The sequence below is a fragment of the Amblyomma mixtum genome, chromosome 5 (genome assembly GCF_055824585.1).
Source record: "Amblyomma mixtum isolate Tamu chromosome 5, ASM5582458v1, whole genome shotgun sequence".
Classification (NCBI taxonomy): domain Eukaryota; kingdom Metazoa; phylum Arthropoda; class Arachnida; order Ixodida; family Ixodidae; genus Amblyomma; species Amblyomma mixtum.
In genome coordinates this window covers 90,380,296-90,394,799 of record NC_143016.1, presented here as the reverse complement: position 1 = coordinate 90,394,799, position 14,504 = coordinate 90,380,296, and the positions used below count along the sequence as shown (strand labels likewise).

Genomic DNA, 14,504 nt, shown 5'->3' with positions numbered 1-14,504 from the left:
TCGGATATGGTAAATAAAAAAATGGAGACGATTCGCAAACTTGCGTCGAGTTGTGCTCCACCCTCCTCTACTACTCTACGCAAGATGTACTTGCAAAGAGGCCCAAAGAATGATGGGCAAGAACTATTTAAAAGCCCGAAACGCGACAAAGTGATCAGCACTCTTCAGTCACAGAGCTCGTGACGCTTTGGTAAGATTTTGACAGATCGACCTGTAACTCATTTTCACATCCTGCTGCGTCTTTGTCAGAAGGTCATCTGTTGCCAGAGAGTACAGCAGCAGGCCGATGCCCGGAGCTTAAATGTCTCGCTTATTGATTTTCGACAAAAACCACTTATTCATTTCACAGCAGACACAAAGCCGTACAGTCACACTTCTCCTAATCCTGATTGTCCTCTTGTATCATGGCCGCCGCCTTGCTGCCAATCATCATGGCCGGAGCGTGGGTATGGCCGCTGACAACGTCGGGCATCGCGGAGACGTCGGCCACTCGTAGGCCTGTCACATTGCCCCGAACCCTGCAGAGACGAAAGGTAGGGAACGTATGTGATGCTATAGGAATGCATGTCCAAAGATTGTGACAAGGACCTTGCACCTGTAGGATGCCTACAGCTTGGTAATGTCAGCTCATGTTCGTGACCACATAGCAGATGCTAGATTGAGTAAAAGAGAAATTTGGAATACATGTTAGAGTCTTCGCGCCGGAGATTATCAGGACATGGTGCGTCAAAGGTCATAACATTAGACGTGTGTCGTCAATACCAAACACTGGGAATAGCGCATGAAGAAAAACAAACGCACCACACTTCTCTGACACTTAGTGCTCTGTCAGCATTGCATGATGTTTCTGGCGTTGGTTCATGTCCTTTACTGTGCGGTTCAGTAGTCATCATAAAAGTAGTACATCAACTGCTGTAGCGGCACTTTCTGCACCGCAGTGCTGAAGAATATCTAGTAATTATTCGGTGGTTGAACGAAATGACCCCAGTTGCGACAAAGCAGCAATATACTTGCGGGTGCAATACGGTTCTCGTCTTTTCATGCTTTCTAACTTCCATTGTGGTGAGTACTTCCATCAGGCAAAATCGCACTAGTTACATTTATGAAGAAGGCATACCGTTTTTAAGCTGCGTCAGATAACATGCGGTGCCTACCGATCAAGTTTGGAGGAGGTCTGCTGCAGATAGCTGCAAGATAACGTCCCCTTGTAAATCTAAGTGGTCAGTCATCGGCAGGTTCGTTGCTCTGATGTCAGATTAAAGATAGGTTTGACATGACTGACTTCTGCCTAAAATATTCGTGGTTACCTTTTGAAGTTTACAAGCATTATTTCAAACGCACGTATTCGCTGAAAATTTCCTGGTCCAAAGAGTTTGTTGTTCAACCGTGTAGTGAGGCATTTGCGGCACCCCTGGAGGTCCCAATGTCGGATGATTGTCTCATCCGCTCAGTCACGCCTTGAAGCTTCAGTGTCACTGTAGATAGCCTACTATAATTTGAAACCAGGGGTCTTCCGACACTGGCTAAACATGGTCCCATCGATGGCATTTGTTTTACGAAAGAACAAGAAAGGAAAGTAGGCATGCTTTTTCAAACTATATCTTAAAGGGAAGCTGAGAACAAATGAGTTTACCTCTATCGATAGATTACCGTATTATAGCGTCAGATCAGCTAGTTTCACTGAAAAAAAAACAATAACTAGAATAGGTCAGAAAATTAAACACATGTGCCGCCACTACCGGTCAACTTCACAAATAAACTTCGGCGCCTGGACGTAGTTTTTTATTTGGGAATCCCAATGGCTAGGCTACACCACCATTCACTGCGAAATGGCGACCGCGGAGTCATTCTCGATGTAGACGTCACGAATTTGAATTCAGTGGCTGGAAAATTTGTGAATGCAATTTTGTGATGTACTTAGTGCCACTTGAATAAAACAAACTCGGGAACATGACCTTGGTTCAAAGCGGCGCATCTTACAAACCTGAGGCGCTCGTCAAGTACTGCTCCGGCATGAGAGCCCATGGGTGCAGTGCAACATAGGTGGAAAGCCGGCATCGACCAGTGCCGGAACAAGCACTCGGTGTATTCCATACTCCAGAGGGTTCCTGCCGTAGCGCACGGGGGAAATGTCACATTCCAGGCCTTGGCGCCTATCTTTTTCATGGCTTCTGTATCGAGCATCCGGTCGATGAACGTCTTGGCGGCTGCGATGAGGCACATCAGTATTAAATCCACTATGAATTTAGGGATATAAAATCAAAACGAACACAGTAACGAGGATGCAAAGTTGTCCTACATATTCAAAACATACGAGTGGTGCTAGTTGGTCATGGCCAAGCAGAGAAGTTGTATTTAGGCACAATAAAAGGACGACAAGAACGAGAAGGGAGCAAGAGACGAACACTATCAAGTACAGGAAACAAATCTTTAGCAAAGGCAACATAGAGGAAGACAAAGTCCACAGAAGCGAGAATCAGTCTAGCAACCTAGCATACTCACAAGTACTATTGTGTTGATATGGACAGATGATTGCGCAATCGGAGACAAAATTACCCCTACCGTATATACCGTATATAATATAGCAGCTCATGATCTTGCTCAATTAAAACTATAATCTGGGCGAGTTGGTTCATAGCTTGAAAGGGGTACGTACTTGCGCAAAAGACGGGACGAAAACGAGGATACACAAACGACATGTACAATGATCTTGCTGAGAACCATGGTCCGTACAAAGGCCGAGGCACGCCCGTACTCTGATGGGTCAGCCAGTAAGTTCTTCAACTTTCTCTCAATTTCTTCAGACAGCAGTTCTCAGGAAGAATAGTGGACGAGAACCGGGCGATATTCTCAACGTCTTGCACCGACAAAAGAGGTGTGTGGCGCGTTTGTGTGTTGTGGTGACTTGCGAAAGCCGCAACTGCGGTCTGAAAGTCGCTATCACAGATGACAGCGAAAAAGCGTGCCGGCACATAGGGCCCAGCGCATGTTGGGAATGCGGACTGGACACCAAACGGCGGAACTGGTAGCATATATGGCAAAACGAGCCAACGGCTGGACAGCGTCCAGGACTCCGGTTCCCGCTGGGCCAGGTCTTCACGGTTCACTGTCCCAGCAGCCGGCCGAGCCACCGTGTGCCGTGCCGACACCGCGCCTACTGTGCATCGGCTGCCAAGGTGCTTAGTCAACGCCGAGACGCTGGGCCGTTTGTGAACTGTCGCCTCGACACTGATATGCCCTCCATGGTACTAAAGCTTCCGCAGGCTGTCAGACGTTTTCCAGAGACACAAGGCATTTGTGCTGATGTATTCATGACTGCTTTACTTGTTACGTGTGTTGGTTCAAGTCTATGTGCTGCCCACGTGGAGTAGCTCGCCTTTGTGTCCATTCCCCGCTGCGTTAAATGCGTACCCCTTAGACGATGCCACCCCAGACACATGTTTGTATCTGTTAGTCTTCATGATTTATTATTGTCGCTTTAGGGTTTCTCTCCTACTAAACATACGCTTGGAAATGTCGCAGGCTATGATAAGCTATGTGCATGCCAGCCACCTTGGTGCCACACTTGGACCGTACCCTGGGCGAGGGCCTTGACATCATCCGGGTGCTCAAGGAGACGAGGATTTATGCTGGGGTAATCATTGATGTTCCCAGTCCGCAGCTTGAGGGTGCCCCTGGACTTCGGTCGGTTGTTGACAGCTGCCACTCGGAAGCCTGGTTGGTCGGTTCCGGGCCCAAGGTAGTTCTCGTATGCCTGCAAACACCGATTATTTTGAAAATCACTAAATAAACAGACCGTCGAGGTCAAGGACCAGACACTGCCGCGTTCACTCATGCGCTATGCATTCTCCCGGAGAATAATATGTCGAAGTAAAAATAACAATGTCCACCTTTATCTCAGCATGCAGCAGTATTTGCCAGCCCCGTATGGTTTTTGCACCCACAGTGTAAATTGCACTAACTGTACACTGCGTTTACCGCGTCGGTTTCACCGCATGCGTTATCCGTACTGTCTATGTCGTCACCTTAAACTATTAGTCCCCGGCACACTCTTTCTCCTGTATAACGCCCACAAGGTATGGCTGATCGTACCTCCGGCGTGAAGCCGAAGTCTAACAGCTGAGTCCTGACCAACTCGTTTGCAGGCGGTGTTGAAACTAGAAGAATTTCGACATCCGGGATGTCTGGAACAGGAGCATAGTCTGTGCTCACGAACTGCAGCACTTCCGTTCCTAGTGGAATTGTGATAAAACCTGAAACAATAGAAGAAAATTAAGGCAGGTCACTGATATTGCATGCGGTAAAAATATAGGGCTGTAAAATTACCCTATTTAACGTTTCCTTTTCGCGTCTATTTCATTATGCTGTAAACGATTACAAAGGCACGCGCTGTTTTGAGGACTTCGAATACAACGCAACGCAGAATGAGAGAGGGACCGAGAGAGACATGCGCGAAATAGAGACTGGTGTAATAAACGAAGTTATTTTTTTATGTTGGTCTCTACGGCCCGTTTTTGGCCATTTAAACTGCACGCGCACTCTTTCCGTCCTCTAGGTGCGTGCGGGTGCAGCGCAACAGCGCATGATCGAACTGCTGCTCAAGAGATGAGGCATGTGATCGCTGTAGCGATGACTTTATAAGGGCGGCGAAAGCAGTGGGCAAGGGGATTTCGCTGGGAGCGCTGCTAGGGCACGGTCACGCTAGGGGCGACCAGCTCGATTCCTCGGAATGTACAGTACGGTCCAGTGTCAAATCAAATCAAAATTTTATTCGTCTGTATGCGTACACATTCATAAATTCTGATCTGCCTAAGCACATTTTGCTTGTTGGCTGATCAGGCAGCAGGTGGAGAAATACCTCCATATGCATACATTACTTGTCTAAACTCATGCTAACATAGAGAAAAAAAAACAAAAACAAACAAAAAAATTTGAACACAAAATTTCACATACGAAAGAACTCAAGCTATACACAGGGAAATACATTTGCACACCAATCTCTCATGTCAGTCATCATCCTACGTTTGTTACTTGCAATACATAGATTATCGAAAATTTCATTAAATACAGCCGGTACATAATACATAATAACTGCGCATCTACATAATAACTGCGCATCTTTTTACCATAGTTTGTGTAAACCCGTGGCTTAAATAAACGTACCGTTTTTCTCAAGGTGACATCTTTTTTTACCGGAGTCTTATATTCCTTTGAATAATAATACAGTGTTAACACAACAAAGTGAAATAGTTCACGAATTTGAAGGATGCCTAACTCATCGTATTTCGCTTTCATGTCAACCGAGTGTAGTTTTGTGCCGTACGATATAGTGTTCACTATTCTTTTTAAGATAACATTTAATGCTTCTTTCTTGTATTCGGAGCAGTTACCGTATAGAGTAATGCCGTACATTAAAACAGGTTCTGCTAATGCTGTACAGATCAGTCGCCTAAGATGGAGAGGAGCTTTACCACGAAGGTGGTACAGTCAGGCCGGAATGAAACGCGAACCGAGCATGTCAAGAAAACAAAATATTTTACCTGCCTACTTTCAGCTGAATTGTACAACTAGCCTGATTCATGTGTCTGGGTAAAGGGCCTACTGAAATGCATAATCGAAAATAGGTTGTAAAGGAATATCTCGCTGCAAAGCAGAAATGTATGACATATGCGTGTTCGCGTTTCATTCCGGCCTGACTGTACATCATAGCCGCAATGGCCCTTATCTTTCGAGAGAGGTAGACGATGTGGTCGCTTCATGTAAGGTGTTGGTCAAAGTGGATGCCCAGGGCGCATGGGCGAAAGGGAACATGTGATCGCGTGGCTACCGAGCTTCGCGAAACGCTTCCGCCGAGAGAGAATAGATGGCACTAGGCGAATGCATGGAAAGAGCAGCCAGCCGCTCTTGCTGCCCATGCGCCTTGCGCTCTGCACAGTCTGCAGATTCATGCCAGCTCTGGCCGGCAGCGCTGCGCGAAGCTCGGTGGCCACGCGATCACATGTTCCCTTTAACAGTGGACTGTACTGTACATGGCTTACGGGGAGGCACTTACAAGGGTGCAGACAGAAGATGGAAGCGGCATCTATGAATATGGAATAGCTGTCTGGCGTGACTGGCGGCTACGCGAGCAACCTGGTTTCCTGTATCGCTTCGAGGCCTTATTTACGCCGCTTCGTCCCATTCGCGCCTAAGAGTGCTCCTGTTTTGCCTCGTTCAGATGTTATCGTTAGTTTTCTTCTAGAAATAGCATTGCGCTCTCGAAAGCATTGACCGCATGCTCTTTTCCGTCACTATGTCCCATTCTGTGCTCCTTTGAAAGCGTTAGTTTGGTGTGGAATAGACCGGTGTCTTTTGTGCTGGCTGTGTGCGCGACTCGTCGGACGAGGCCATGGAAGGAAAACAAAAAATTGAGGGGACGCTTAAGCTCCGTATTTAAGAATATGACCCGATAGCATTAATGAATCCTGTCAGTTAGCCCTCTTGCCCACGCAGACACGGAAACTGTTTTGTTTCCGTATTAAATGGACGACGTAGATATCCCATCGATTTAATGCAGCACCACTTCAGCCAAGCTGTACGAATGCACCTGCGTGGCCTATGGGTAGTGTCTTGTATGACTCGATAACTACTGGTGAGGTGTTCGATTCCCGAATTATTCCCGATTTTCTTTTCAGCGCGATTCGTTTACTCTATATAATTACATGCCCTAATGACGATGGAGTCATGTTACTACCTCATAATCACCAGTTTTCTAAAGTTTTCATCACTTTTGAAATACGCAGCTCCACGTGCGACGTAGCCACCTTTGAGATCAATCCGGATTTTTTGCCCAGAACCACAACGGAAGACGTGAGATTTTCTGCAGAACGCTTTAATATCAGCGTAAAAGAATATTAAAGTAAATGTCTTCAGGGTAAAGGCCTTTACGTCAAAGGCCTTCAGCTCAAATGCCTTTAGCACGTAGGGACCTTGAGTGTCCACCGCAACTAGTGCTACCGCACGATATTCCGCGCTTAGCCATGCTAAACCGTCTGCTGTATTTTTCCGACACGGGGGTACTAACTCTGTCGCTCTAAAAATGCAGGGGACAAAAGTTCGGCCTTAAAGGGATACTGAGGCGGTTTTCGAATCAGCTAACCTTCTAGGGTTTTGAAGTAGTGTCATTGCTGATCACGTCTGTGAAATTATTTTTTCGATGTTGGCTAAAACAGTGGCGCAATCACAAATTAAAAACGCGATGTTTAAATTTCCCGCGTCCCGCGCGAGCGCAGGAGACGGGAACAGCGGAGAGGGAAACCTCGTCCATGTCGGCCAGCGTGACGTCATGTTGAGGAGCCGGGGATGCTTCGGCGCACTCGAGCGCGCTTTCAGCGCGCGTTGTTTCTCGTGCTGCATGCGTTGTTCCTCGTACTGCGTACGTTGCGACGTACAAAGCGTGTCAGCCGACCTTGAGAATCAGATTCAACAGGTACTACTCTGAGTTCGTGTCCACGAACAACTACGGCCGCGACTGTGTCGTCTTCCACTGTTTTCCGCAAGACCACAAGCTCGCAGCGCAACCGCTCGCTGCTGTGACGAAGAATTCAAGTCGACTAAAGCAAGCTTACTCTGCTCGAAACACTTTCGTAAAAGCGGCTACAGGCAGAGCTTGTCCTAGTGCGATCTCTGGAGATTTCTGTCGAAAAGGCGCGGCTGAACCATGACACAGTTCCATCGATTTCCTCGCGCATAAGAGGCGTGTCACCATTCCGAAGAAGCGCCTCTTTTAAAAGTAGAAACATGCTCACTTAGCCCCTGAAGAAATCTTATAGAGACTTAACATGTGTCGCTCTCCTCAGCTTAGGTGCAGCCAGACCACCTGAGACGTGCTCAGCAAGGCTCGGTTAGTGATTTTATACTCGGTTCGACGTGTCCAAGCAAGCAAGCAAGCAAGCAAGCAAGCAAGCAAGCAAGCAAGCCAGCCAGCAAGCCAGCCAGCAAGCCAGCAAGCAAGCCAGCAAGCAAGCCAGCAAGCAAGCCAGCAAGCAAGCCAGCAAGCAAGCCAGCAAGCAAGCCAGCAAGCAAGCAAGCCAGCAAGCCAGCCAGCAAGCCAGCCAGCAAGCCAGCCAGCAAGCCAGCCAGCAAGCCAGCCAGCAAGCCAGCCAGCCAGCAAGCCAGCCAGCAAGCCAGCCAGCAAGCCAGCAAGCCAGCCAGCAAGCCAGCCAGCAAGCCAGCCAGCAAGCAAGCCAGCCAGCAAGCAAGCCAGCCAGCCAGCAAGCAAGCAAGCAAGCAAGCAAGCCAGCCAGCCAGCCAGCCAGCAAGCAAGCAAGCAAGCAAGCAAGCAAGCAAGCAAGCAAGCAAGCAAAGCAAAGCAAAGCAAAGCAAAGCAAAGCAAAGCAAAGCAAAGCAAAGCAAAGCAAAGCAAAGCAAAGCAAAGCAAAGCAAAGCAAAGCAAAGCAAAGCAAAGCAAAGCAAAGCAAAGCAAAGCAAAGCAAAGCAAAGCAAAGCAAAGCAAGAGAGCAAAGCACAATAAAGCAAAGCAAGCAAGCATCGAAGCTCTTTATATGCGGCATCTCGTTTAATCCTAGCTAAGCAATTAAAATGAAAGCGTTCGACGTTGATTTCGGATGCAAATTTATGAGAGAAATGAATGCCAACTGAGTTTTTGCAAAAAAACACCGCAACCTTACTCGGTTTCTTCATCAAGTTGTGGCAGCGGGCGAGTTGCAGCTAGCTTGGCTTTTAAACACACATATAGTTGGCAACTACTTCACTGAACCTAAACTGCAAATCTAGGAAGGGCGAACGTTTCCGAGGCAGCGATTAATATTTTCTGGCATCTGCTGAACGCGCCAGGAGTGAAGCGTATTTGAGCGCGTATTTGGCTTGGTTTCCAGCGCACCATGATTGCGTCACTATCCTGTGGTCACATGCCTCGCAGTGCTTGGCCACTGCGCTTCGCTAATTTTGACACCAACTTTGTGCTCCTTCATCGTTCACTTGAAATACTTTCTTGCCCCAACCTGCAACGCCGGGTACTGAGAACAAGATTTACACAGTGCTTTGGGCCTTTTCTTTAGGATGACGCTCTTCCGGGAGAGCCAGGAGGCGTCCGGTGGTGGTAATTGACTTTAGTATTGTTCGCACCCCTTCCTTTCCGAGATTACGAGCCGATGTTGTGCTGGCACCTTTTACGCATGGTCTGTATCGCGTCTTTGACGCATGGCGTATGCTTGTGCTAGTCATAGAATTTTTTGCTTGTGTCTTTTTTGGTTTCAGGCGATACGTGGAATGAGCAAACTGTAGTATCCTTTTCTTCGGTGGTCAGTAAAAAAAAATAGTCGCCGTATTCGCTTTTACAACGACACGGAAAGCTGCGATCTGCCCTCAACGCAGCGCCGGATCCGCATCGGCAGCTTCTCCAGTCCTCAAAGTGACGTCACGACCTCTCTTGACCAATCACGGGCGGCGGCGCACCGCGCGGCGTGCCCCGCGGCACAGGCCGCATATTTCGGCTAAAAAAGGCAATTCGCGCTTGTTTTTGCCTTATTTGGATGCGATATTCCAGTATACAGCATGAAAAACTATAGGATGCCGCTGCCAGCCCGATTTTCAGAAAAAGTGCTTCAGTCTCCCTTTAAGGGTATGACGCTATAGCGTTAATGGGTTAATGCCCATAAATGCGGAAGTGGTCATTCTAGACTTTATATTGATAGGTCCCTAGGACTACTGAAACCACTCCTGGCTCAGTAGTGCGGCAGTTAAGCGGTGCTTCACTACCCTACCATTGCAGGTGCTGCCACCGGTGGGGCTTCTGCGACTTAAGTTGCTCTTCCCGAACAACCTCTGTTGAACAGTCATTAATTTAACTGCTACCTGCCATGCTGGTCAGTTTGTTCACAGTCCGGTGGGCACGTTGTGATGACGCCACAAGGTCACGTGACCTATGGGTGTCCCACCTAGGTTGTTGCTCCGAGAATTTTCAGTCATATCGCTGACGACGGCGCCGGATTTTCTGCAGAACGAGAGCCCAAACACTTCCGCGTTAATACTTGCTCCTTATTCGGACATCCACAGTAGGCTGCCATGGTTTTGTTGCGTGGTACGCGCAGTAAGTAAATAGGATGTTAATTTGCATACGCTACGACTGGGAGAGCCGCACTGCGATAAATAAATTAAAGCATGTAAGGCAAAGCAGCGAAACAATGAGCCGAAAGTTGATCTGCAGCACTTCCCCACCACCTGAACCAATTTTTCTGCAGCCGCTCATTTTCGTGTGCCGATGACAGAAAAAAAGCTAAAAAACGCTTAACGGTGACCCTCTTCAGTGTGGCACTCCGTGATATGCCGACGGTTTGAACGTTTTTCGGTCGCCCTCTGGGCTTGTAAACTTCGCCCTACACATTAGGTGCGCTGATAGCCGCTAGGAGGAGCTAGTTGTGGCTGGAAACGCCAGTGTTGGTTCTCTATACATGCAGAATAGGTGACGTTCGTTATGCACTTAATGCGTTCTTTAAACCAGAAACCAGAAATATGAATAGGGTCTAGAGCCTTTAGCATGGATGGTCAAGCTGAACTGTAAGTACACGCCCGTAGTGCATCTTTGAGCGAATCGATGTGATCGATATAAGAAGATCAAGCAAACTATGTCAGTACTCCGTGCTTTGGGGCACAAAGCTCGAACTGTTTTATGCGCGGTACTTGAGTTGAAAAGCAAACCAAGGAACTTTTGTTTTTTCCACAGTGATGATTTTCCTCTTTCTTTTAAGCAATGGTTAAGAAAGCCGGCCTCGTTCGCATGAAAATTAATTTGAGGCGATTTTTTTTTCTAAGAACCTTGAACCCGTTTTCATCAGCACATTTTGTAAGGCAGTTGATAGTAATTTTTACTTGTCATTAGCAGAAAGCAAAATCACACGATCTGAAACTGATTCGCAAGTCGTCTACATAGAGCGAGTACTGCACTGTAGGCGGGATGGTGTTGGGTACTGAATTTAATTACAGAGAAAAGAGCGTCACACTTAACACACTGCCTTGGGAACTCCATTTTCTGCAGGTATTCTGCAGGTGTCTGAGAGGCCTCCGACAAATATCGCCTTTTTCAGGATTGCTAGTGAAGTAGTGGTTCCGCACGAAACAAAGTTTAATATTGGAAATGTAAGCACCATCGCAGCATATCGGATACAGCTAGCCGTCCGAATATAGGCGGTTCATGGACCGACGATCGCAAAGAAACTGACGCGAGCACACACAGAAGTTACAATAGAAGCTGCGACAAACTTGAAATCTAATGACATCGCATTCCGCTCTTAAAGTGACTTCAGCGCCCCTATAGTTTTATTAGCAAACTGTCAGGTTATCCGAATAGACAATAGCTGCACACTGATAATAACATTTGCGCCACATATACAGGGCAAGGGTGTTTAATTTATACTGATAGGGCAGCCGCTCTATCTGAAGCTAGAAAACATCACCGTCACTCTTACCGGTTCTGTTCCGTTCGTACTGGGTGATGTCGCCCAACGTTGAAGGCGGAATAGCCACGTACTCTTCTGTGCTGACTGGCACAGCAGTGAGTAAAATCGCTTGATCCTGGAGGCTTTGCCCAACTGGGAGGTCAGCTACCACAGGGATCTGGGCAGGAGGAGAGCGTATGCGCATGTCTGTCAAAACTAGCGGTAGAATTCAGAACTTGCAACCGACAAGAAGCGCATCGTGGTGGCTGTGAATACCTTTACAAACCTATGATGAAATACGTTCAGGAATTGGCTGAACGTACAGCCTTGGTCAAAAGGCTTCAGGGGATACAATTCGTTTTTCGGCAGTACAATAGAGAACGTATCGCAGACCTCAAACGGTGCACCTTTACTAGGGTAAGAAAAACCTGGACTGTTACCTTTTCATGCCTTTTAGTTAGCCTTTACGGCACCTTTATTGGGGGCTCTAAAGTACATCATGTGGCCCGAAAACCTTTTGTAAATGTTGTTCATATGGAAATGAGAAAAAAATGAAGCGGGCACGTCTTTTTATAGCAGACCCTCGTCCAAGACCCTATTTTAATTTGGAACAGTCCCTGTTCCCCTGCCCCGTTGCCACTCAATCGCCCTATACCCCTCTTTTTTAACGTGGCGGGTCTAGCTCGCAACGGACCAGCTGACGGACCAATTGGCTGTGCCTGGCGAAAGATATTCTTGACGCCTAATGCTTCGTCGTAATTAAGTTGTGTCTCTATCGTTCTGCATTGTTCCTTGTGTTTTTTACTGAATGCATTTCTTTAAAAAACGCGCAAACGTAGAAGTAAATCCATCAACGCTGTAGTAAAATAAAAGTAAAGTAAGTAAATCCATTAAATGCCGTGGGCTCGATACGAATACAATTTAGCAAAAGTGCACATACTCTAGTCGACAAAGGAGCCCCTATCGAAGATCCTGACATTGATTTCTTCGGAAAAATGGAGAAAAAGAAATAGAAAAAGAAATACACATACAGCGAAGTACAAACTCCGAGCTTTGATATTTAGTAAAATCCCTATTTTAGGAAACGGTCGAACATTTCTATGTCACTTTCGGGTGTAACATCCGACTCACCTACCCGATACTTGACAGACTTACCCAAGCTTCAGATACCGACTCAAAAACCTGACGGCTCGAAAACCTGTTGTTACGGAGACCCGGCGTATAGGCACAACCTTTGGACAGCGAATTGAGTTATCTTTTTAAAGATAAAATGCTCAGGTTCTAGTGCGGACCATGGCAAGAGAAAACGAAACATCCGAGCCTTCAGAATCAAAAGTAGAGTACTGAGGGGAAGCATTTCGCGTGATTTAAGCCGTGGATACCTGTAATCGTTCGAGCTCTTTCCTCGGCCCCACGCCGGAAAGCATGAGAATCTGGGCTGACCCCACAGTCCCCGCTGACAGGATCACTTCACGCCGAGCTGAGACATTCTCGTTCTCTCCAAACCTCGTGAAGGCTACGCCCACAGCACGGCTTCCTTCGAAGATCACCTGCGCCACGGTAAAACAAAATATTGAAAGAAGGCGCATTTTTGTGCAGGTAGGTTTTCCACCTACTAGACCCTATCAGTCGAACGGACAGAAAAAACAATAGCGTTAAAGGGAGACAAACACAATAAAGACATAGCCCATGTCCTGCGTCGGTCTTTCTTGTGTTTGTCTCCCTTCAGGACTATTTCTTTTTGTTTCCAATAATATGCACCATCTAGCCCAAATTGACGTCGTTTTAAACCATCAGTCGAAGGACAAAGAAACGGTGCGCCATATCAAGGAGTTAAAAATAATGTCAAGCATAGCCTTTAATGTTGCACAACAGGTTGTAGAAAATAGAAAATTGCAGAACGGCTTGTGTAAATATCCATGGGTTCATTTTTATGAAAACATGTCAGGTGCTGAGGATTCTGTGAGAGTGCAATGAAGCATAGGTTTCTCAAGCCTTACAGCTGTCTGAAGGTTGGTTGGTTGGTTTATGGGGTTTAACGTCCCAAAGCGACTAAGGCTATGAGAGACGCCGTAGTGGAGGGCTCCGGAAATTTCGACCACCTGGTGTTCTTTAACGTGCACTGACATCGCACAGTACACGGGCCTCGAATTTCTCCTCCAAAGAAATTCTAGCCGCCGCGACCGGTATCGAACCCGCGTCTTTCGGGCCAGCAGCCGAGCACCATAGCCACTGAGCCATCGCGGCGGCCTGTCTGAAGGTTCCGAGAGAATCCGTGCAACAAAGAATGCACTGACAGCTGAGTTACGTTAGTGCTAATCACCCTCTACACATAATAGTCACACAAAATATATCTGAGTACTCGGCTCTTGAAACCAGGCTCCATTCGTGACAGTTTCACAGCGATGTCATCAGTAGAGCACCTAGCACACTTTCGAAGCAGCTAAGCCGTCTGAGCTAATTATATCTTGTATACCTTATTAACCAGGCTGAATGGAGCCACATGGAGGTTCTTGCGAGTCCTAAGGATGGGCTGGATGAAAGCCTTGCTGGCGCTCACCCGTTCGCCATCCATCATGTTAGTCTGCAGACGAGAACAGCCTGCAGAATATGAATTAAATGGAGTTTTATAAGGTAGAACCCTAGAAAAAGACCGCTCAAATGAAGTGCTCTGAAATCGCCGGAAAAAATAACGCCTAAGCCGGCAGATTTTGTTAGCTTTATACTCCAGTTCAGTTCATTATCAGCATTATGTCATACACCGACAATATTATTAAAAACACAGAAAGCAGATCTTGCGGATAACAATACTTATGATACTGTTTTTCTTTCGCTAGGGTCCACAGCAGACATGGCAGAAATTAAATTATAGTAATGAAATTACTGTAATTTAATCATTCTTAAGGTAATTTGTTGTAATTAATTACTTTTCTTGCCTGGTATTTTAGCCATGCAATGAAATAAAGTACTGTAATGAATTACTTTGCGGCAGTAATTTTACAGTAAAAGTAATTATTACTTGAAAATTACTTTCATTAAAATGCGTTGCTACTCTTTCTGTCGACAAAG

The 14,504-nt window shown here is 46.7% G+C and overlaps 1 protein-coding gene across 1 annotated transcript in view; it reads right to left on the bottom strand.

The window, feature by feature from the left end:
• Positions 1 to 379: 379 nt before the first annotated feature.
• Positions 380 to 14,504, bottom strand: part of LOC149342990 (uncharacterized) — a 32,813-nt gene continuing 18,688 nt past the window's right edge. The window contains exons 5-11 of the mRNA XM_089545539.1: positions 13,912 to 14,036; positions 12,818 to 12,985; positions 11,466 to 11,613; positions 4,093 to 4,253; positions 3,577 to 3,754; positions 1,985 to 2,207; positions 380 to 518 (exon numbers count right to left, since the gene is read on the bottom strand). Of these exons, the coding sequence (XP_089401665.1) occupies positions 380 to 518; positions 1,985 to 2,207; positions 3,577 to 3,754; positions 4,093 to 4,253; positions 11,466 to 11,613; positions 12,818 to 12,985; positions 13,912 to 14,036 (1,142 nt within the window). The remainder of the gene's footprint in view (positions 519 to 1,984; positions 2,208 to 3,576; positions 3,755 to 4,092; positions 4,254 to 11,465; positions 11,614 to 12,817; positions 12,986 to 13,911; positions 14,037 to 14,504) is intronic.